This window comes from Puntigrus tetrazona, chromosome 7 (genome assembly GCF_018831695.1).
Source record: "Puntigrus tetrazona isolate hp1 chromosome 7, ASM1883169v1, whole genome shotgun sequence".
In the NCBI taxonomy this organism is placed as follows: Eukaryota; Metazoa; Chordata; class Actinopteri; order Cypriniformes; family Cyprinidae; genus Puntigrus; species Puntigrus tetrazona.
In genome coordinates this window covers 22,824,288-22,847,275 of record NC_056705.1, presented here as the reverse complement: position 1 = coordinate 22,847,275, position 22,988 = coordinate 22,824,288, and the positions used below count along the sequence as shown (strand labels likewise).

General features: G+C 37.0%; 2 protein-coding genes across 4 annotated transcripts in view; both read right to left on the bottom strand.

Annotated features, from left to right (window-relative positions):
- The window catches only part of ptprn2 (protein tyrosine phosphatase receptor type N2), a 139,293-nt gene extending 131,317 nt beyond the window's left edge, over positions 1-7,976 (bottom strand). Inside the window, exon 1 of the mRNA XM_043245497.1 lies at positions 7,695-7,976. Coding sequence (XP_043101432.1) covers positions 7,695-7,773 — 79 coding nt within the window. The 5' untranslated portion in view covers positions 7,774-7,976. The remainder of the gene's footprint in view (positions 1-7,694) is intronic.
- A 911-nt stretch (positions 7,977-8,887) lies between these two features.
- ncapg2 (non-SMC condensin II complex, subunit G2) lies at positions 8,888-21,610 on the bottom strand. Of its 3 annotated transcripts, none has more exons than XM_043243272.1 (27): positions 21,544-21,610; positions 21,054-21,142; positions 20,036-20,224; positions 19,826-19,940; positions 18,175-18,332; positions 17,937-18,071; positions 17,758-17,852; positions 17,219-17,375; positions 16,839-16,931; positions 16,581-16,706; positions 16,066-16,245; positions 15,642-15,794; positions 15,178-15,400; positions 14,930-15,024; positions 14,416-14,589; positions 14,215-14,285; positions 13,703-13,856; positions 13,443-13,619; positions 12,462-12,572; positions 11,943-12,071; positions 11,474-11,573; positions 10,924-11,117; positions 10,629-10,769; positions 10,324-10,427; positions 10,139-10,239; positions 9,549-9,651; positions 8,888-9,447 (listed from the first exon to the last, which is right to left on the bottom strand). In XM_043243272.1, exons 2-27 carry the CDS (start codon positions 21,129-21,131, stop codon positions 9,378-9,380), a joined length of 3,426 nt encoding a protein of 1,141 aa, XP_043099207.1. In that variant the 5' UTR covers positions 21,132-21,142; positions 21,544-21,610; the 3' UTR covers positions 8,888-9,377. The 3 variants fall into 3 exon arrangements, with proteins under 3 accessions (XP_043099207.1, XP_043099209.1, XP_043099208.1); XM_043243274.1 differs by having other exon boundaries at positions 21,564-21,587; XM_043243273.1 differs by lacking the exon at positions 21,544-21,610 and adding an exon at positions 21,272-21,531.
- Positions 21,611-22,988: the final 1,378 nt, after the last annotated feature.

The window sequence follows — 22,988 nt, the reverse complement described above, 5'->3', positions numbered from 1 at the left end:
TCTATGGGTTCGGGCTTGTGTACGCTCTGAAGGGTTGTATTTTGGCGTATTGGTTGGAACATAGGTCGCATTTAATTTAATTGTGTTGTGACATTATATTTGTTTGGGGTTTTTTTATTTTGTTGTACAGTGACAACTGTTACACATATTTGCAAATCATGCATATTTAAAAAGCAATCCGATAATAACAAAGAGAGCTCTCAATCTTCTTAGAGGAGTGGGCTATAATTTAAAAAAAATATCATTTCAAACTGCAAAGAACAATAGTCTAAATAAATCAGCAGTTATACTTTTTGATACCGAAGAACATACAAAAGTATGCAGTTCTGGCAACGCTTTATTTTAAGATGCCCTTGTTAGGTGTTACATGTACTTACTTATTATAATAACTTGAAATTATGCATAATTACATGCAAGTAACCCTAAGCCAAACCCTGATCCCAACCATATAGTAAGTACTCAGTATTTAAATGTATAATTGTAGCAAGAACCTTAAAGTGCAACCAGAGTTATGTACTTATAAGAAATAATTACATTTAAAATGGAGTAATAGTTCATCAGGGTATCTTTAAATCTTTAAGCAGATTATTTATGCATTTCATCCACCACTAGTCACAAGGTTTCCTAAATATATGGTTTACACGAAAACACATTTCATTGAGACCCAAATGCAAACAAAGCTATAACAAAACAAAAGTATATAAAAACAATGGCAGATTGATATTTCCTTCGTAATTTCAGCACAAAAACGTAATAAGCATAATTCTCTATGGGAGCTTAATCTGATTAAATAACTGTTAGTGGGAATTTACACAGAGCATTGCCTTTTTTCTGGATGGTTGTGAAACCTGAAAAACTTTAGACTTATCCTGAAATGTCACCACTTTTAAACAATTCATGCATTCCTGCATTCAGTCAAGGCTTTATAAATAAATCTATAAATGTTTTTGATCCACATGTCAGGTGAAGGAAAGACCCTGTCAGGTAGGTCCAGCTGAAAGCAATTACCCACTAGGGGGCTCCAGGCATCAACCTATCAGTATGAATTAAAGATGTGAGAGACATGGTGGGACTATGGGAGTCAGGAATAGACAGTGTGACCTTTCCCTCGGTCCTGCTGAATGATTTAGATATATTCACAAGAGAGAGAGAAGGAGAGAAAGAGAAAAGAAAATGGCTAATAGAAGACAACAGACAGGGAGGGAGAGATTTCTTCTTATTTTGGAGTAAGTCAGAGCTATTTCTCTAGGGAGACAAAATGCCAGTGGACTCACATGACAGACCGTCAAAAGCCAAGAGAGAGATGAAACAGACGCTCAGCGAGGGGAAAGTGTGAGAGAGAACTACTATTCCAATTAGCCAAGTCAATTCACATGCTCAGACATGAGTGCTGATCATTAAGGACATGTGAGACCACTCGCTCTGCCCGAATACCAAAACTAACTGTCAGATAGAGGTGAGAGTGTATCAGCACCGGATTGTAGGAAAGGAATCAATCCATTGCAAATATCTTGACAGGTCTACGCTGGGTTCAATACAAGTTCATTCATTTTGTTTGCTTGTTTATCACATTATAACACAAGTGTTGTCGACTTGCACTGAGCCCAAAATATTATTCAAGATTTTCCCTACTTAAAAATGTATTCGTGGCCAGAATAGCAGTGGTCTGCATGGCAAATTAATAACCAGTGTTTTTATTAAGTACAGGACTCTTTCAGAAGTCGCTAAGGAGGGAAAAAATCCAGTACTTAGCCATTGTGTAGAAAATGATCTCTAAGCGCTCTTGGTATTAAGAACATGTGCATAACGACTCAAAGGAAATAAAATGCACTGCCAGGCTTAAGTTTGAGAAATTGTTGTCTACCTGGTCATTGGGCTGTGATGCATGAGACAACATTTTGTGCTAGTGGTTTTCATTGCTTTCCTTCTACAAATATATGTATGTTGAGTTGAACTGCAAAAGAAACTATATAGCTCAGGAAATGTTTTGGACTGAATACAACAAATCTCATAGCCTAATGTGTGAAAATGCATCTGCTGCATTGCTTGCAGTTGTATGTAGGTCAATAGGGAATACAAGATCTGCTAAGAAAGGATTGTGAAAAACACGTCCACATCTAGGTCATTAGGGAAATAATTCAAGAATTTACATAATACTTATTCACATCATTGCACAGTTTTGTTTAAGCAAGCACGGTAGAAGTCTAGCAATACAAGGAGACTGAAAATACACCACAGTCTGTTCACCTGCTGTCCACAGGGAGTTTCTGCATTAAACTGAACATATGGATGTGTTTCCTGACTGTAAACACTAGCCATTGCTATCAATTATGATTTGACCTTTTCTTAAAGCCCTTGCAAATGTGAAAATCTGCACTGGGCTACTTATCTTCATAAGAGGTTGTGTGAACTCATTTTTAACCATAGTAGACATTGGAGGAATCCCCAATATTGGGATTAATAAACCTTAGGCAACAAGAATGTGAGGAACAGATTAGTAATCTCTAAGGTTTTTTTTTTCTCCAGAAAGATATTTCATCAGATGAACAAACTGTACGTTACTTAACAGTAAAATCTATTGAACACACTGTACTTCTGTCCCTCACTGTCTCATTTTCGTTCCTGTAAAAAAATAAATATAAATATACTGTGCTGCACATTTTAACCAATCACATGCGATTCTGTTGCAGTTAGGAATGTAATGGCCAATCAGAGGTGTTCAGATGAGTTATGTTGAGTGAGGGTGAGCGCTAGCTGACTGAATTTCTGATCCTCATGAATTCTCTCATCATAAACAACAAACTGCAGATATACATATAGACTAATGTAAGTATGAGATTAATTTGACAGTGTAGACAACAATAATGATTATAACCATAGTTCTTGTGATAGATAGATAGATAGATAGATAGATAGATAGATAGATAGATAGATAGATAGATAGATAGATAGGATAGATAGAAAAAAATTGTTGTTTGAATAAAACATGAAAATGAAACATTATGATCATCCATTTATATATATATATATATTTTTAAATTGTAATAAAAATATTGTATTAGCCTACATTAGGTCCTTTGCTAAAAAGATTGGTTTATAATGTTAAACTATATATTAAATTTGACTGCTTTTAGCCTTACCCTGGTGTTACACTTCACTTATGGTTGCAGTTTTATAGGTAAGAAATGCTAGTCTAGGCTAAATTGACTTAATAGACCTTAGACACGGCAGGTGGCATATTTAGTTTTTGCAAATGAAAATTAAGCTGTAAGAAGTACCGTTAATAAATTTGTTTACAATGTTTGTTAGTTGTATATGTGATACACCACTAAGCTATGTATTTGTTTAATCAGTTCCTGTGACCTCACACACACACACACACACACACAAACCTCACATCATTTCTAATCACAAAAAGATTAAATAGCCTATGCCATCTACCCCAACTAAGATGTAAGGACTGAAAGTGTCTGGTTACACAGAACACATGCTTGAAATAACAGCAGGTGGGGTGACGCCATAACATGATGGATGAGATTTGAGTAATTTGCCAAGATTTAAAAAGTCACTTATTAGTCACTGACAATCAGTAAAATGGATAATTATGTCACAGATGATATATGAGATACGTATACACACACTCACACTCACACACACAAACACATACTACTTAGTGTGTTATAATTGCAGTCTGCATTACCTGTGTGTGCCAAAATGCCAGACACTGCAGGGTGCTAAAAGGATGCTGGGATATACTCACAGATAACAGCTTGTGTCTGCACACATAAGCAGAAAGGAGGACTCTCTCTCCATCTCACACTCCAACAAAGACAGATGACAAGACCACACGCAGACACAAAAGCTCATCTAGCAAAAACAGGACAGAGATGACAGAAACATTCAGCTCAGGCAGTGCTTCAGAAACTATCAGATTTCACACTGAAACGATTAGCAGTGACACTCAGCGCTTCATGAGGCTCTCATGACAGATTCATTGAGAAACAGCCAACAAAATAGACATACCTAATGATATTGCTGATACGCTCACACTCATGCTGTTTTCAACTTGTATGACTTTCTTTCTTATTTTGAAATACTATTTTTTTTAACTGAATATATTTTGCATTCAGATTTGTCATACAGATTTGGAGGAATATGAGGGTGAGAAAACAATGACATCATTTCCAATATTGTGTGAATTATCTCTTTAAGTGGCAATAATACTTACAGTCAAATTAGGAAGATTTACACCTGCTTTTCAATTGTGCCAATACTTTAATTTGTACTAATTTGATTCTACATATTATTAAAATGCAGTTAATTGGGAAATGTATTTTTATGGTTATTGTTATTTATTTGCTGATCTCAACTGATCTCGAACTATCATTTAGACATCAATTAAAATGCATTTTTATGTAAAAGGCCATGGCCTCTCTATTAGATAATCCTGATGAAACCCTTTCTGTAAAATTCAGCCTGGCTGTCCACATTTGATCATACCATCTCTTTTTTTTTCTAACCTGCCTGACAGCAGCTTTATTAAAGGCACTGAGAAGCTGAACCTCACAAGGCTCACAGAAATAATCTCTCTCTTAAACAGACCTCAATGAAAGGCTTGGATGAGATATTGAGACAGAGGTAGATAATGAATTTTTTAATACAAACTGACTGAGATAAATGACCATATGTCATGTCTATCTCAAACTTTGTCATTTTTTCTATGTGTGTTTAAAAGTTATTCTCTTGGACTTATAGTAGCATACATATAGCTTCAAGCATGGTGTATTATCCAAACATTAGGAATATTCTGGAGACACTTTTGTACATGGAACAATTCTCACTATTAACTAGCAGAAAAAAATGTTTAATAAAAAAAAACATCCATTGTGAAGCATCAAAGGGAATTCTGATGTTGTTAATTTACATTTTTTTTATATTATTGTAGGATGACTTGTTAGTTTTGCTTCCAAAATCTGTACATTTAACAGTATTTTATTGTATAAATCACAAAATGATGTATATCAGATTTCACACTATATAGCAACAGTTTTTAGTCTGAATGTTAAAATTACAAAAAAAAATTTACCATTTTTTTATCATGTTAACAGGCATACTGTTTTTGTTTTGTTCCTACACTAATGAAATGGTGAGTATTGAAATGTTTACAAACCGGCAGCATTCACTTCCGATTTAAGTGACTCACAATAACCCAGGTTTGATCTACTTTTAAAGAAAAGGAGGGACAAAGCCATCAAACACGCTACCATGAACGTAACTGAACGGGAATATATAATACCGTCAGTCATTCGTATCTGAAAACCCCAGCTCTTCTGTCATCTTGATCTAGGTGTGTCAGGCGTGGGTGATATTGTTCACCTCAAATGTACAGGAAGCATCAGAGATTCTAAGTGAGCCATAAATAATCTGTTCAGTTTGAATGTCTGCTGCTTCCTGTATATTTGAGATGAGCAGCATCTCCCACGCTCCCCATCTCCTCACAGGAAGTTCATGGAGCTGCTGAAGAGGATGCAGGGAAATTACCATATCCTATATCGTGTTCATTAGATGACGTAAACATAATACACAAAGGGACTTATTAAAAACAACAATATGCTTCTGTGTGCGTACATGAACATACATATAGATTGTGAATTCAACCATCACTATAACAAAACCCTAAGAATAAAAAATTCAGAACCTCTGACCATTTGCATCTCTCACAGGACAAGTCTGACTCACTCCATTTCTGCCTCTGGAATCTCTAATTCCTGTCCAAAAATCCAGCATTGCGCATTGTGTCCATGCTGCTGGAAATAATTATAACAGTATGTTATGAAATTTAAGAGGATGACAATCTGATGATAATGGACGAGGACGATAATGCTCCAAACCAATATCCACTTACGATTTAAAAGATTATAGTTCTTTTTGCTCTTTTTTAATATGACTTTTATTTTTATTTGTGTTTTAAATTTTATAGTGATTTTCTGTCTTTTATATAACATTATGCAATGATGCATGCATTATAATGAATGAAATGCAGACTTCATCAGGCGTTATGGTGTAACCAAATAAACTTATATAGAATGATCAAAAAAATGTTAAAAAAAAAAAGATGGAGAAAGTTGGAGATCTAGAATCAGTCTGAATGCAGTCATTCATAAGCCTCCAACAGATAGTTTGGAGATGTTTAACTGCCCTATTCAACAGGGCTTCACAGAACTCGCTCATCCCAGCCTTCTCCAACCTCATACGGCAGCCACAGAGATTGCCTGCTTCTAAACACCCTTCCCAAGATGCACTGTTCTCCAACCACAGGTTACTTAACAACAATGATGCTGAGCAAACCCAGCTGAGTGTTTGCAAATCATTTAGCAACACATTGTGCATTCTAGAAAACACTTCAGAAAACAGCATCACAAGCCTAGTGTGATTGGCTTTTAGATTGAAAACAATGAATTCAACCCTCAGAGTAAGGAATGCAATATAAATCGGCCCTGACAGAATATTTCAAATGCTCACAAGTGAATAAGTCCATAATAAGACTGCTGGTGAGAAAGAGAGACTGGGAAAGTCAGAATCAAACTCAAATTCTTGTGAGCGCACCACAGCTCTGACCCAGAACAAGATATTGATGCACATGGCATGTGTTGGAAATGTCACAGAGAAACCAGCCCAAGTCTTTGAAGGCTCCGGTCTTTAATAAAGTTTGCGGCCATTCATGTCCTCAATGATCAAAGCTCCCTCGCTATCCATGTGTGAATGCACCGGTTCATGAAGCGCGTTTACAGCTCGAGCCGGGTCCTTCCCAGCTGAGGCTGGCTCTCGCTCTCGGCCTGTGCCTTTGAAAGATGAAGCCTGCCAAGATGCTTTAACGAACCGTAACGCGATTATGTAATCCACTGTCAGTGAGGAGCACTAGAACTATCTCCCATTTGTCTAGCGACCCTATGCGTTCTGCATGCTCAAGGAAACAAGGCTCCGAGGTAACTGTCCTAAAACGCAGATATTTTTTTTCTATTGAGGACCAGAATATGTTACCGGAAGAGCAGATTTTGATGGTCCTGGAACAGCAAGCCTACCACAGCTCCAGCTATCAGTATCTACTCTAAAACACTGGCAGAAATGTGCAAAAACTGTACCTTCAGCTCATCACTGGCACAGTGACTTAGGTCCAGTGGTACACTTGCTTTGGTCTGGACCAAATACAACGTTGACAGATGAGACAGGTGTGAATACACGCTTAAAAAGAAACATGCACCCAGTAATAGGTGCATTTTGGTACCTTTCAATAGTATTATGTACTTAATTTTTGAAGAGTGCATTAAGTAAATGATAAATTGATAGTGTATGATCCCGTTACATCCAAAGCCATTATCCCTGAAATCTGATTGGTTGATGGGGAAATTGCTCCAGGAGCAACAAGGATGTTGACATGTGACCCAAAATCAAATCAGTAATGGGCTGCAAAACCTCACAACTTATGGGTGAAGGACTTTATGTGCACACATTCATAAACGAATCGCTAATTTGCATAAAAAACAAACAGCTCTGCGCGCCAACCCGCTGTTGTGATTAACCTCATTGTTACACTCGAGGAAAACACACGTACACACACACAAGTTGGCTTATCTCGACAGGTAAGAGCGACAAACATCACACACTTGCTGGGGCGTCGTTTTGAACTAACTTACCGAGTCTCCTGTCCGCGGATGCAACGGCGAGCGTGTGGACAGACAGCAAGGCGAGGAGCAGCGCGCGCGCACAAGCCATCCTCCCGTCGAGCCCAAACAGCTCTCGTTAATTCGGCATAGCGGCTCTCGCGTTTCAGGGGTGATGTGATTAGAGAGGAAGTAGGTCAGAGGCGACCGAGATGGAGGATAGTGAGGTGAGTGAAGCTCTGGTACCCAGTGTCCTGTACTCAACTCTGAGAGGCGCGAGGCGCGTTCAGCACCACGGTCAGCGCCCCGCCTCGGCCCGTGACGTCACGAGCGACGTGCGCTCTCTCCACGTGTGTTTTAACACTTTGGAAAGATTTGATGCTGGATAACATTGAGTTTAGTTCCTAGTTTCTCTTTGGGCTTAGAACACGTTTTATTTGGGTTCACGAACATCCCCTCAAATGAAATAAAACGGTATTACGTCATAAATTTGAATTTATTTGAATTGATCTTTGAAATCATTTGAATTATAATTCTGATCCATAAGTACAGTAAAGCCAATCTTTTTTAAAATACACATAATAAGAAACATAATAAGATAAGCATAAGAAAGCAATCAAGACCGTATTTACATAAATGTTTATCCCACCCCCTCGCTCTATGTGTATTTTGAATACATAATTAGTTTTTGTGCTTATTGTTGTTGTCCCTTAAAGTGTGTTTTAGGGCTTCTGTACGGTCAGCTGTATTTCGTTTGCAGCGATGGACCACACTCTCTTCTCTTCTGACAGACACGGTTGAAGGGTATCTATGCTCAAAAGTCCCCCCCCCCTCCGAACCGCTGGTTTGATGTACTTGACAAACAACGCACTTGAATAATAAATCACATCTTACGTGTGGTGAACAAAGTAGAAGTTATACTAAAAGTTAGCGCTTCGAACAATCTCCATTCGTACCCTAGAAAACAGGGGAAGTGGAATTTCCACCGTAGACCGATAGTATAGACCAAACGGTTATGGGTACACTTCACTAAGTTATGACAAGATTGATTAGTCAGGTCAGAGATTTCATTGGGCAGTAATGGGAAAGTGTTGCTAGGGTTATGTGAAGATAAGCAGACCTCTAAAACAGAAAACGAGAAATATGGTAGTAGTAAAGTCACAAATCACCCAAACAATTAGGCTCAAGCTTAACCAACACAGCTTTCTTCAAAACCAGTCCGAATCTCATGTGCCTTTTCTTTATTTCACGCCATGATTTTAGACTTTGACACCGTGAAAAAATATTCATATCATATATTCATATCTCAAAGTACATTTAGCAATTACGTGTCTGTACATTTCTATGGTTTAATATGGAAAAGTCAAAGTACAACAACACATCAAGTATAAAGCAGAAAAGGTAAAGAGGAGGGACGCATTTCATCAAACGCACATTAAATATAAGTACTGTCTTAAGGTAAACCAGATTCACTGAAATGTCATAAAATGGAGAGAAAAAAAACAATTGCAAAGATTGATAAGATTTTAACCTACAGTTATAAGCAAAGGAAACACGGTTTACAAAAGAAAAGGAATAGTTTATGAAGGTTTCGTTTATAAAATGAATGTTCTTGTATAAAGAGACAAAAAAGACAGTATACAGCTGAGAGAACAAAATAAGAAATAAAGGATCTTCTGGGAGCATGCAGAAGCTCAAAACTATTAGCTTGCCCATTTAACTGTTTGGTTGTTGGCATTGATTTAGGATATCATTCAGCATCCTGACAGTGGATTCATAGATGGTGCTAAGATTTAGAGAGAGAAAAACAACATTAACCACTGTACAGCTATTATTGTATATAGGACTCAGATATAATGCTTTCACGGGGGCATCTAAATCTTTTACCTCTGTATTTTGTCAGAGTTTTCTGCAGTGATGTTGTAATAGTTCTGTATTTGTCTGCGCACAGACAAAGCAATTTCCTTCAACTCCACAATAAATGCATCAGCTGTAATGAACAAAGCAGAGGGGTAAAAACAATCATGTATTCGGACGATTTTTATAAAAGAAAAACAAATCTCAGTCTAATTTTTTCTCTTCATATCACTCCTATGGACTTGTTAAGCTCTGTGAAATGAAGCTTTGAGAATGAGTTCACAAATTCGTAAAATCAAGCATTCAGGTGATGCAACTAAATAAAGGCCCATTCACCCCAACGGTGATAGCTATAACTTTAAATGAAGTTTCAATAATCATTATAATTTTGTGAGAATACGGAAGGCCACGCCAAATTTAAAACTATAAAAGAGGAATCTTCTTCAGTTTTTTCCAGTTGATGACTGACAGAGAAACATTCAAGTGGCAGATGACATATTTGCAGAGTGCATACACAGTAAACGATTTTATGCTCTGTTGGCGCAGATGCTAATTTAGCTATCGTTATCTCTATTGTGAACGGCTTTAACAACAACTAAAAATTTAGTAACAAAACTCACATTGTTTGATGATGGTCAGAATGTGTGCAACTGCAGCCCACTGTGTGATATTATCGATGGCCTCTGACTCTATGGAGGAGCTAATTTCAGATAGAAAAAATCTAGAACATACCAGAATATGATTAGAATTGTTCCATTTAAGTGTAAACACAGGCTTTTTAGTTTTAGCTGGTGTTTAATGTTACCTGGTAACAGCAGGTGATCTGAGCGTTACTTTGAGTATGGTGCTTGAGAGAGGTGGAAGGTCATTTGCTGTCTCTGGAGTCAACACCTCTTCCACATGAGAGATCTGCATCAAGAAACATCAAAATACGACTATATTTCTTATTTAAATAATTTAATCAGTAATGTTTTTATTTAACTAATTTAAAGAGCACATCCGAGTTAAAAGAAATGCTTTGAGCTCAACAAGTCTTTCAATTAAAAAGACAAAAGGGAAACGACAACATACAGCACAATAAACTTAAAACTAAAAAATTAGCCACTTTACCTTCTGCAAGGTGCGGCTGATATCAATAATAACTGCTGCGCAGAGGGATGAGAAGACTCCTGTGATGAACTCTGACTTCTCGGTTGTAAACTTAGTCACCAGCAAGAAGTCATAGAGAGCTTCTTCAGAAAAGCAACACAACTAAAAATACATAAAAAAAAAAGTTTAAAATGTCAGTCAAAATTTAGGAAGACTAAACTGAGTTTAATTATGTACATGTGCACACACTCATGATCAAACATTCAGAAACATCAAGAAATGGAAAATGTATTTGAGGAAAGTCATAAAACCTCACCTTCTTCCCCTCTTCCTTGTCTTTACGCAGTCTATGCGCTATGATCTCCACAACTTTCTGGAATATGTTGGTCAAAATGCGGATAGTGAGGGATAGTTGATCTTCCAGACTTTCTTCAGGCTTATGGGAAAGGCAGTCCTGTGCCACCTCAGTAAGCAGTGCGAGCACAGAAGGGATGCACATGTATCCTTTCTCTAAATGAACACATGCCCAAGTGTTACACAAGCATCATGCTGTTTTTGACAACATATGTTTATAATAGGTAACTACACAGGAATCTTTTGGGTGGGGAGAGTGTGCAGCATACACTATACAACAAAACATCCACTTATTTTCACCTCAGACCTTATTTTACTAATTAATTGAAAAACCCATAAGAAAAATCTCAAGGGAACTCACGGTGAATGAGCCTTCTAGGGTTTGAACTCTCTTGTAAAGTTTTGTAAAAAGGTGTTCAAACATTATTATATAATGACTAAACCTATAATCTGCCAGTTTATAATACAATTGCTAGGACCTAGTTTAGCATAAATACTTAAGACTTATTCACCTGTCTGCAGAACAGAGGCTACATGCTGCAGTAAGTGCTCTCTGAAATCACTGTCTCCCACAGAAACCCTCAGCACATCCTTGCACACTGTGAAACAGCTCTGACAATCATACAAAGAAAAGAGAATCATATTATATACAAAATGCAAAATCGTGTGTGTCTGCAGAGCTCGTTATGAAGCAATGGATTAGTTTTAGGATTAGGCCTCATGTGTTGTTTATCATTTTCAACAAGGAAAACACGATTTAAGACATAATATTATATATGAAGACTTTAAATAATTGCCATATACATGTTTAATGGTAAGATTTTTTTTTTTATGTGTCTGAAGTTTCTTATGCTCCTCAAGGCTTCAATTATTTGATCAAATAATACAAAAAAAGCAATATTGTTAAATATTATGACAATTCAAACTGACACATTAACAACAGAAATAAATAAATACTTTCACACTGATCATGCAACTCACATCTACGGTCTTCTTGCTTAAGGAGAATTGTTGCTCACTGCTAGAGTTGGCCAGGAAAGGAAGGACTGCTTTCTCTACCCAGGAAACAGAATGCTCCAGGGATCTGAGGAACTCTCGCTCCTCTGGGTACTGTAGGATCAGAAAGTGCTGCTGATTATAACTTTTATTTGTACAGTCTAAAAGTGAGCTTACAGGCCATTCAATGAACCACTGTTTGATCTGCAGTTAACAAAATCCAAGTCATGTCCAATAAAAACCATTTTCACAGTTCAGCATAGGACAGCCAAAAGATATCAATACTCTTTGATGAGCTTTAGATTCTGAGACCTACTTTAACTGTTGAAATGAGTTGTGTCATGTCACCTCAGTGCTTGAGAACGTACAGCTAAAATACTGACAGACAAACCTTTCTTCACATCTTAACATCGCCTGTGGGAGTGTGTTCAACGGATGTAGGCTTTGTTTGGAGTGTGAAGGACTCAAAGAGTGAATGCAGAGGGGTTACTTCAGTACACTCACTTTATGTTGAAGATGGATACAGAGTCGGCCATGGATTATAAAAGCTCTCAGCGCTGTCTCAATGACTGCCACACTGACCTCTGCTCCACTCAAAGAGGAAAACAACAGCGACTGCGCACATACACGAAAGAGAAATGACAAGAACTCCAAAATAATGGTACATTTTGATGGTACATAAGTTCAGAACTAAGCATAAAAAGACCTCAAAACTTTTCAACTAGAAAACATACTTATTTTCTAGATCATAGAGGCAGAAAAACTATTATGTAATATCTGAAGACCTCAGTAAATGCAACCTCCCTTGTACAAAACAATTCTATACAAGTGCAATATGCTCCATAGTTATATTCTCAGCCTGTGAGATTGCTTAGATTTCCAAAATCATCTAAACTACATAGTCATGGAATTAGGTAAAGTAACATATGGATGTCATGTCATAAAAGATTTTTAATAATACTGCATTTGTATTTACATTACCAAAAAACGGCATCAAGGAGTTCAGTCTAGCATGAGTTTATGCACTTTATACACCCCGTTTGAATCAGTGAAGTTATGAATCTTGTGTGTGTATATATCACATCACATCTGTTAGAGATTTCTCGAGAGCAGAATTCAGTCATCAACTGCAAACTCATTGTTTCAGCAATACATGTTATCTCAATGCCTTTGACTGGCCATTGCATTTATAAACTCACAAATTCGTGTGTGATTGTTTATAATGGCATCAGCCACAGCGGCGATATATCTCGGACTATTGTCGATGTACGATACTAAAGTCTAGAGCTTTGACTAATATAATAATAAAAACATTATGTCATTTTGCTGAATAGCTAAATACAGCAGTATCTTTACAGCAAGACCTGTAATTGCATATTGACCTTGTAATATCATGTAAAGAGTGTTGCATATTGACCTTGTAATATCATGTAAAGAGTGTATTTGCACCAGGTCTCGTTAATAGAAATGATCAAATCTCTGTACCTTCCATTTGTCGAGGGCCCCATGGAGTGTTCTGATCTGATCCAGTGGCAGCGTGATCAGACAGTCTCGGGTTTTAGGGTGCAGGAGTACATAGTCCAGATAGTCTAGGCCAAGATCTGGTTTTGACTCTTCCAGCCCATCAAAATGCACTTTACCAGATGTATCTTCATCACCTTGCTGACAAGAGAGTTATCATAGAGGATATGAAAACACCTTAAACACCTAATTACCCCCACATGGACACTCTACAGGACATTTACCGCTCTCACGGGTACAGCCTCCACAAGCCAGTTCTCTATCAGCTCCACAATATGGCTGATCTGCCCCCAGCTACACAGACACTCCACTGACTGACTGTATGCTGTCACAGCGGTGCCTGCTTTCAAACTCCTCAAGTGAGACATCACTTTACTCCTGCAGAGAGGAACACACAGTCATGCAGTACACCCAGACAGCCCTACAGATCGCTCTAAAGCCTTCAAAACACACTCAATCCCACACGCATTAAAGGACGCCTTTGGATCAAATAGGAATCAGAATTGGCATTTCGTTTTTGAGCCAACCTGCTGTTCTGGGGAGATGCTGAGACACCATGTGGACTGCGTTAGACACTCAGCAGGAAAGATGATTTTGCAGGAATAGACAATTCAGGTTTGCCTCATGTCAAGGTTTGTTTTCTGTTTCTTTCATTTTTAGCTGCACTACTGACTTAAAATGGGGCATTTAATGTGAGCTGCACTGAGGGGTAGTTGAGGGTGGGAGTCCTACTAACCTCAGAGCTGGAACAGAGGAGGCAGGAAGTAGAGAGGCTAGAAGAATGAGAGGGGCTTTACACCGTTCCTCCTGCGCACACACATATGCACAAAACTGCGTCATGTTGCAACCATATTGCATCAGCTTTATGGGTGTGGTTACAGTGTTCAGCTTTGCTTTTTAAAATCACTCTGGTTCTCTGTGTGAATGTGCCTCTTACCTGAAAGGTTTTAAGATACTGGGGCAGAACTGATGCAAACTTTGATGTGATGTACACAAAGGCCTCTTGGTTAGACATAAGAGATTTCTGAATACTTTTCCACAGAATTACAAGAATCTCCAGTAGGCTGGCCATGGAGGCAGTGTCCTGCACTGAGAGAACATCCTCCAAAATCTAGTGACAGTGACAAACATAATAAACATTATTATATTTTCCTTTTTTAACTTCTTTTTCTTTAACACCAACTCAACATATGCCTATGATCACTGTGACACTGAAGACCAAAGTAATGAAAACTGAAAGCTGAAAGCTTTGCCATCAAAGAAATTCCTTACATAAATCACATTATTAAAAAAAACAGAAAAAATAAAATGTGTAATATTTCACAATACTACTGCTTTGACTGTATTAAATGAATTCAGCCTTGGTTAATATAAGAGACATCTTTTAAAATCATACACAAAAAATCATATTGACCCTAAACTTTTCAACAGTGGCGTATATCAAGTCTCACCGTGCTGTTTTCTTTATTGCTAGATGCAAATTCATCATCTCCTGCATTTTGAATGCACACATTGAGGCACTTTCGGATCACCAGCAGCAGCTTGACTACAAAGAGAAAGCATTATGAGTTTATGTTGACATTTCTGAAAATGACACATACTATACTTCCAAATGTCAAAACTAAACCCTCATAACGCAACAAACAATACAAAACAGAATTCATATTTAAGAAAGCTTACTGGGGCAAAACAATCTAACCTATATTAGCAGGAGCTGTGTACAGATAAGCGTGTTGGTAAAACTTTCGAGCCGCCCCAGGGTTTGTCTGAATCAGGGTGACACATCGCTCGCACCAGACAGTCTCCAGTTGGTTGACTGGAAAGAATGAGTTGAACAGGAGATGGACGATTCGCTTGGAAATGGGAGGAGAGTCCATTTCCAATCGAGCCAGCAGGTGCTCCATGGAACAAACTTTCCAAAACTGCAGCATGCCAAAGTGGGAAAAAAATAGGCAAAAAATAAATACACCAATACTTTGTATTAACCCTTTTTCATTTTTGTGACAACATTTCAATTTAAAAGACAAATAAAGCGTCAAATAATGTCAATCTGTTATTTTACATTAAATTAGGAGATTTATACAGTGTTATACAAATGGACAATGGATTACTTATATTATAAGTTATAGCTTAGAAGGGCTCAGAGTTTATTTTTCTTCTTACCTTGGCTGCCCGTACAGCCTTGATCTTGAGGAGCATGCCCACAAAGGCAACACGCACCTTTTCAGAGCTATCATGGAGGCTACTCTTCAGAGCAGGAAGCAGTTTTTCCAAGAGCGGATGACTTAAACTGTTATCCAAAATTATAGACATGCACTGCAAAGCAAACAAACAGGCTTAAACAAGACAAATGATGATAAAAATAATAAATACACTGCATTTCCTGTAAAAATACTTTTATAGTTTGAAGCTCTTAACTAAATCAAGCTAAAATCACTCAGCAGAAGACAGTGTCCTTTCCCAAGCTGTAAATTGCTTTAAAATTGCATTCCACTGCAAAACTGGAAAGATGCTAAACAATTCCTCCCATCGCTCTCTGATCACTTTGCACTTTTCTCAAGTGACTGATAGAAGGTTGGGTTTTTACCATGAAGACGGAACAGCGGACATCTGGAGAGCTTGTGTCATTAGCCAGCTGCAGGATGAGCTTCTCTAGCAGGTCAGTGATGACCATGGAAGGGATGACCTCCCAGCAACGAGCCAGGACAGAACATACACCCAGCACTGCAGAAGAACGCACAAGGGGCTGTGGGTCATCAAGGAGAGCCTATAGAGACAGAAAGGGTCATTAAAGCCACTTCTTTTTGATGACTGCTACTGAATGGAACAGTCAGTTTCCAAAGTAAAAATACCAATCATTTTATCCACAGGGAAACTAACTTGTAATGAAAACACAATGTTTTTAATCAATGGCATATGTTTTTGCAAAAGCAAATAGCCTGCATTATTTCAACTTTGTTTTAAATATTACTTCAACAGCAGAATTACTTTACATTACAAAAAATGCACACACATTACTAAAATTCCTCTGATTTATATATTGTGTAATTATCAATATCGATAATGCATGACCATGCAATATGGAATCAGCTGATGACATACAAACAGTAAATCGAGTTGCTTCTGGACAGCCTGGTCCACCATCTCACTGCTCATGCTAGGGTCATGGATAGGAAAAGCCTCAGTGAAGAGAAGTGTGGCATTGGCACGAACCTCAGCATTGGTGGCCTGTGATTATAAGCATGTCAAAGAAATGTCTAGGTGATATATTTCACTAAAGCATTAACTTTAGGTTTGTACAATGTTTAATGTATAAGCACAATAAAACAACAACACTCTGTGAACAGATTTATGATCTACCTTTAATGCTTTCCACAGAATTGGCTTGTAGAGTCTGTGCAGCATCTCATCGACGCCTTCACGAAACTTCTGCTTGTGGAAATAAGTAAGGATCTGTATGCAGAGACAGGGACAACTCTAAATTAAGTTAAAAAAAATGCCAATTTCACTGATTTCACTGTTCCTTTTCTCAAATTTTACCTATAAGTAGGAAGCCTTTTTATTATTTATTTTCTTATTAATATTTCACACTACTGCTGTAGCCTTGGTAAGCATAAATGGCTTCCTTTAAAAACATTAAAACACCTTACCGGCCCTAAACTTGCGGTGCTAGAGCAAGTTAACAGTTTCACATTTAACCATCCCCTTCATTGCAATAAAGATGAAATACAATCTCTAACCTGTCTGACTTTGCTGTGTACAGGTGAGTTTCTGTGCAGCAACAGAGCATGCTGCATAAAGTCCTGGATGCAGGTGGATTCAATCTCTTCCATTAAAGAGCCTGATGCCTTCTTCCATGCTCTGAAGTAAATCTCAGCCACATGAACAGACAGAGTTCTGTAGGTACGACAGAAAAAGGAAATACCAGATCAAACAAAACAAATGCGCAGTGTACTTTGATTGATTAATATGTTAAGGTTACTACAGGACTATCTTGCTTGGCTTGTTTTAATAAATACAAGCTTTGTGATTCTGTTTGAGTGATAACCTAATAACTCTACTATTCAAGTAGCAATGGAAGCATTTAAAGCACGTGCAGAATTTACGCATAGCATTAAGCACTGTTGTGGCCGCTACACATGTATTGAGTGTAGCAGGTTTTCCGATTCACATTACTACAAGTTGTGTGTTTCACCCTCATATTGTCCCTTAACATAAACAAAGTTAACACATGCACCTTTAAGCATTATAAAAGAAGGATCATAAGGGTTTGAAATACTTTGGGAAAAACTGCAGCTGATTTTTAATAGTTTCATGAATCATCCGAATGAAGTTGTCGTTCCAAGAAAAAAGGAAGGCAAGGAACCGCTTCCCCTGAAAAATGAGCAATAAACAGAGTTATATAAAAATGATCAATGACAGAAGAAAATAATGTCTCGAATGTATGAGCCCACAGACCTCTTCTTGCTTAATATGAGAGGGTCTGAAGAAACATTGGAGGAGAGGATCAATGACCTGTTGACCTCTCTCAGATGCAAAGTCCACACTGAGAAGCACCTCTCGCAGGGTACAGAGCCTTCTGAGCTCACTGACCTGGGAGCATACCCAAAAGGCATAAACATTTCTCTTGCACAATACAGAATATTAAATGATCTTCCTGTTTATATTTTATAATGATATAAAGTGGTTCTAGTACCGGTTTCTCAAGTGTAACAGTATTCTCCAAACAGACAAGGAAAGCAGTCCAACCAAGCTCCTCCTTCCCTTTCAGATCCAGTCTCCACCAGCATTCAAACAGCCAATGAACAGCCTTCTGGAGAGGAGTGTGTGAGAGTGGCAAAGCACTCTCTATACCTGGAGGGAAAGATAACAACGGAGGAAATATATTTGCATAAGTCTAATTAAATTGCCCCTATTACGCCATTTCCAATATTGGCTTTCATGCAGTGTGTAATGTAGCTGAATGTGAATATAAACAAACTGCAAAATTGCAAATCTGAAAGTGAATGATAAATAAAGTTTGTTATCTCCCAACATAAAGAATCGACTCTGTACAGCCTAAACAAATCATTAGTAATTCTGATCCTCTTTCCGTGACCACTACACGTCACAGCGTAACACAGTTGAGTAACTCTCACCAAATGTTCTATGTTGGCCGGCTGAGAACAGCCTGACAAGGTATATACAAGGTAGACCAATCACAAAAGACTGGGCCATCTGACCAATCAGAGCAGTATAGGCTATACTGAATCTTAGGACTGCTTCGAACTAATTGTTTGAGAATCGCTAGAAAATGAGGTGATATTAAATGCATATGTTGAGAAAAGTTTTTTCACCTCGCCTTCATGTAAACCTACTGTAGGAGACAATATTAGGAGGGTTAAAAATGGCGTAATAGAGGCACTTTAAGAAAGCTTTTTGAAGTGCGAAAAAGGTTATGTGAAATGACAAAGACGAGACCATGTAAGATCACACCTGCAACCATTTAAATGTAACCTATCACATTTAAAATAATAATAAATTACTTTTTAATATAATATAAATATATTCTTGAGCAGTTATTTAGCAGAATGATTTTCGAAAATTATGTGACACTAGACTTAAAGTATAAACTAGAATTAAAATATAAAACAATAAAAGTTATTTTAATTTCTAAATATTATTTCAGTTATTGCATTTTACTGTATTTTTGACCAAATAAATGTAACTTTGGAAAGCATAAGAGACTTTTCAAAAACATTTTTTTTAAATCTTAAAAACTAGTTTATGGTAGTAAAAGTGGACATATATTATAAATCTTACAAATCTATACATATATACAGGGCCTGAATTTTGTTTGGAAATTGGTGGGAAATACCCCATTTAGGTGACTCTTATTGGGGGAATTTTGTAATTTTAGGGAGGAGTTGGGTATTTTTTAGACATATATTTAAACTACAAACATCATTTACATCTAAAACAAAACTAATAAATGTCACTGGCACAAATAATTTTTTTAATAGACTGTGTTTACATGAATACTCCTCATTTTGACATAATTTTGTATGTATTTGGCCATTTATGCACAACAAGGCTCACCACAAAACTACATTCTGTAGTTGCACAATGTTTCAGATGCGGTTCTGTGTGCATGAGTCTCCCAGAGAGAGCACAAACACCGAACTGAGTCATCTTGAACTAAAAAGCATGTGCAAATAATAGGCTATATAGCAGATTGGTTGTATTTATAAATAGTTGATAAAATTGCTAAGCATCAACAAATAGTTTAAACTCAGATTAAAAAAAAACATTTAAAGGTAAATACTTTGACAATATTTTCTAATAATTAAAGATTTATAAGTACTTACAATTAAGCATCTGGGCACATTCGAAAAGAGAAGCATAGTTGTCATTTTCCTGTAAAATGTCTACAGAGACTGTAGAAACAATCGTAACTCCCTCTATTACGGCCATTGTCTGTTTCTGAAAAGGAAACAAGAACAAACTATGTGACATTTTGACACATTCTCTAAAAAAGCTCTTGGTTTTCAGTTACTTTCTACCATTAGCAGCCTTACCTGTTCCTCGGAAATCTCCACCTCCATGTCCCCCGCGTCCTCCTCAGCTCCAGTGATCCAGCGCTCTGGAGGGTGAGCGCTGAGGCTGTGCCGCAGCAACTTCAGCTGTCTTTCCCACAGTTCCTGCCTCTGACTCCTCTGCAGCTCCGGCAACACCTCCGCCAGGTCAAACGGATCAGCTCCATCCTTCTGTAGCACAAACAGCAGTAAACGGGATGACCTTCTGATTAATACAGACTGATGTTTAAGCTCGCTCTGTATTCTTGATTTCACTGGTAGTTCCCATGACTGACTGGCGTAGGCTTTGCTTCTTGATTCTGAATGTAAACTTAACATATCTAAGAATCAACAGCATCGTGTTTGTCTTTTGTTCTACTTAGTTGTTTGAACAGTGAAAACGTATCAAATTTAAACTTAAAATGAAGTATATTATAATATGTACACTGCCTTGTGAATACTTAAAAAGATCTTACTTATTCTCAAACTGACTGTAATGTTTCTGGACACTTAACTGCATGTTATTTTCAATTGTCATTTTATTGTTTTTATAATTGTTTATTTTATTGTATATTATTATTTTTACTGTTTGTAAAAGTAATGTACTTACAAAGATTTATGGTAAATTAAAGATTAATACAGTTTTTATTGAAACTTTACATCATGTAGTTAATTATATATTTGTAATTACACATTTGTATTATTTTGCATTTTCTCATGCAATATTTAATAACTTACAAATAATAAAAACAGCGTGTTTTAGTATCAGACAACTATTAAAAAAATGCTCATTTAAAGCATATCAACAAGTTGTGCACCTAAGTATGTTAAGTAACAGTAATGAAAGTATACTCTAAAGTAATCTTAAATGGCCTTTCGTTTATATGATCACTCTTGCAAGTACAGTTGTATGTAACGTTATTTCAAAGGTCTGAATAGCACTACACGTGAACATTCACTTGGTTTTGTCATGAAAATGTCTTGAGTGACACTGACAGGAGGAGCTGTAAACATCACTCACGTGTAATCCGATGAAGTTCAGAAAGTCCTGGACGTGCTCGTGTTGGACAGATTCCAGAAACTGTTTTCGTTTCGACATTTCGCGTAGTCCTACCAGACAGAAGAGAAACAGAAACACAATTACGATCAGCCGTTGAGGGAAACGGCTTGGATTATTACGTACTTCGGCGAGTTGTTTTATTTATATAGTATTGTTCGTTCACAGCAGGGGCGCAGCACCTAATTGTGTTTTTTCCCTGGTCACGCAACCAAAGTGATGGGCCCTTCACAGTACAGTACCTCATCAATAATATTAATAATAATAATCAGTATATGGGCCCGTCCTGTTGAAGCGTCTATGTTACTCCGTTCCGATATAACAGCTATATAACATACAGTTTCGACACGGAAGGCTTTTGTTTTGCATACTCAGAAAAACGCATTATTTTCTAAACTATATCAGCCCATATAAACAGCACATTACAAATATTTTTTTTTCCATCGGCGCAAACCTGTCAGGTTGTTTACACACAGAAGATCCTCAGAGGAACTCGCTCCGTCCGTCTCAGTGTTTCCCCGCTCAAAATCAAAGAAGCGTCATGACGTCAGGCGTAACGTTCCTTTCTCGGCGTGATGATGTCACAGCGCCACCCACTGGAGGGGAGATGGACGGCGCATGAGTTTAAACGCAATAGATTTAATCGGTATCGCGATTCTTTTTTTTTTTTTTTTTTCTAAATTCTGTATAACGTTATGTATATTATATTTAACACACTTCATACATCAAGTGCTAGTTACTCAGCTTGTTCATTTACTACTATAAAATTTACCACTAACCTCTAATGTTCAGCAGATGGAGCCAAAAGCACGTTGTATGATCAACCAGCCAAGTCAATAAAAAATCAAGTCCCTGTGATATTAATGATATTGCATTTATATATATATTAAATAAACAAAACAACTGTAACTTATTCTTTTAATTTTGGAACACCAAGCAGGAAACGATGGATTTTACTGTTATTATCATGTTTAGTCTCATGTTCAATAATTGAGTATTGTTCGACCTAAAAAGGCCATAACATTAAGCATTATATTTTACGAGGTTGCATCAACACCTTCCACACACCTTATCTAAATAATGCTGGGATTTGATACCTTTTGGATCCCCAATAAAGTGATATCACTTCCTTTGATGAATACAACACTCAGGCTGGACACATTTAGAGTAAATAGTGATAGGAAAGCTATGTATGTTTAAGTTGGATAAGTGGTGTACTTCATTATATATATATATATATATATATATATATATATATATATATATATATATATATATAATTATAGTATGTCAACTAGGTATAGTATTTATAGTGTAGGTGTTGTATAGCTCTATTGTTTTCTTTGTAGTGTTACTTATGTCAACCAGTATGTAGTACCACGATCTGATCGTGTGAGACACAACATCTCATTTCACACATGTAGCAGAAAGTCAAAATTTGAAGTGGATCAAAACCTTGCATCAAAGTTGTCCTAAAAACAAAAAATGTTCTTGTCCTTGGAAAAATTTTAACTTTTTTGATCCACTATCCATATGCAACTTGCATATGTTTATTTTTAAACTGTATTTGCAGATTTTTTTAACATTACATTTTACATATTTAAAAATACTTCAAATAGTTGTTTTGGGGTGTACGTTTTTGGTCCCCCTACTCATTTAATTTGCCTTAAAATAGCTTGAATCGAATATTCTTGAGGTTGTATTTTTCACGTTTTACCTCCATATTAGAATTTAAAAAACAACAACAAAAAGATTTTTTTGAGTGTTATGATGTAAAAATGAACCCGGGAATGACCCAAAACCTTAAAAACAAAAGTACAAATAGACACAAAAGTAAAATAACTATTAGAACTATTAAGATAATAAAATGCATTCAGGCCCTTTAATTCAAAAATGGTT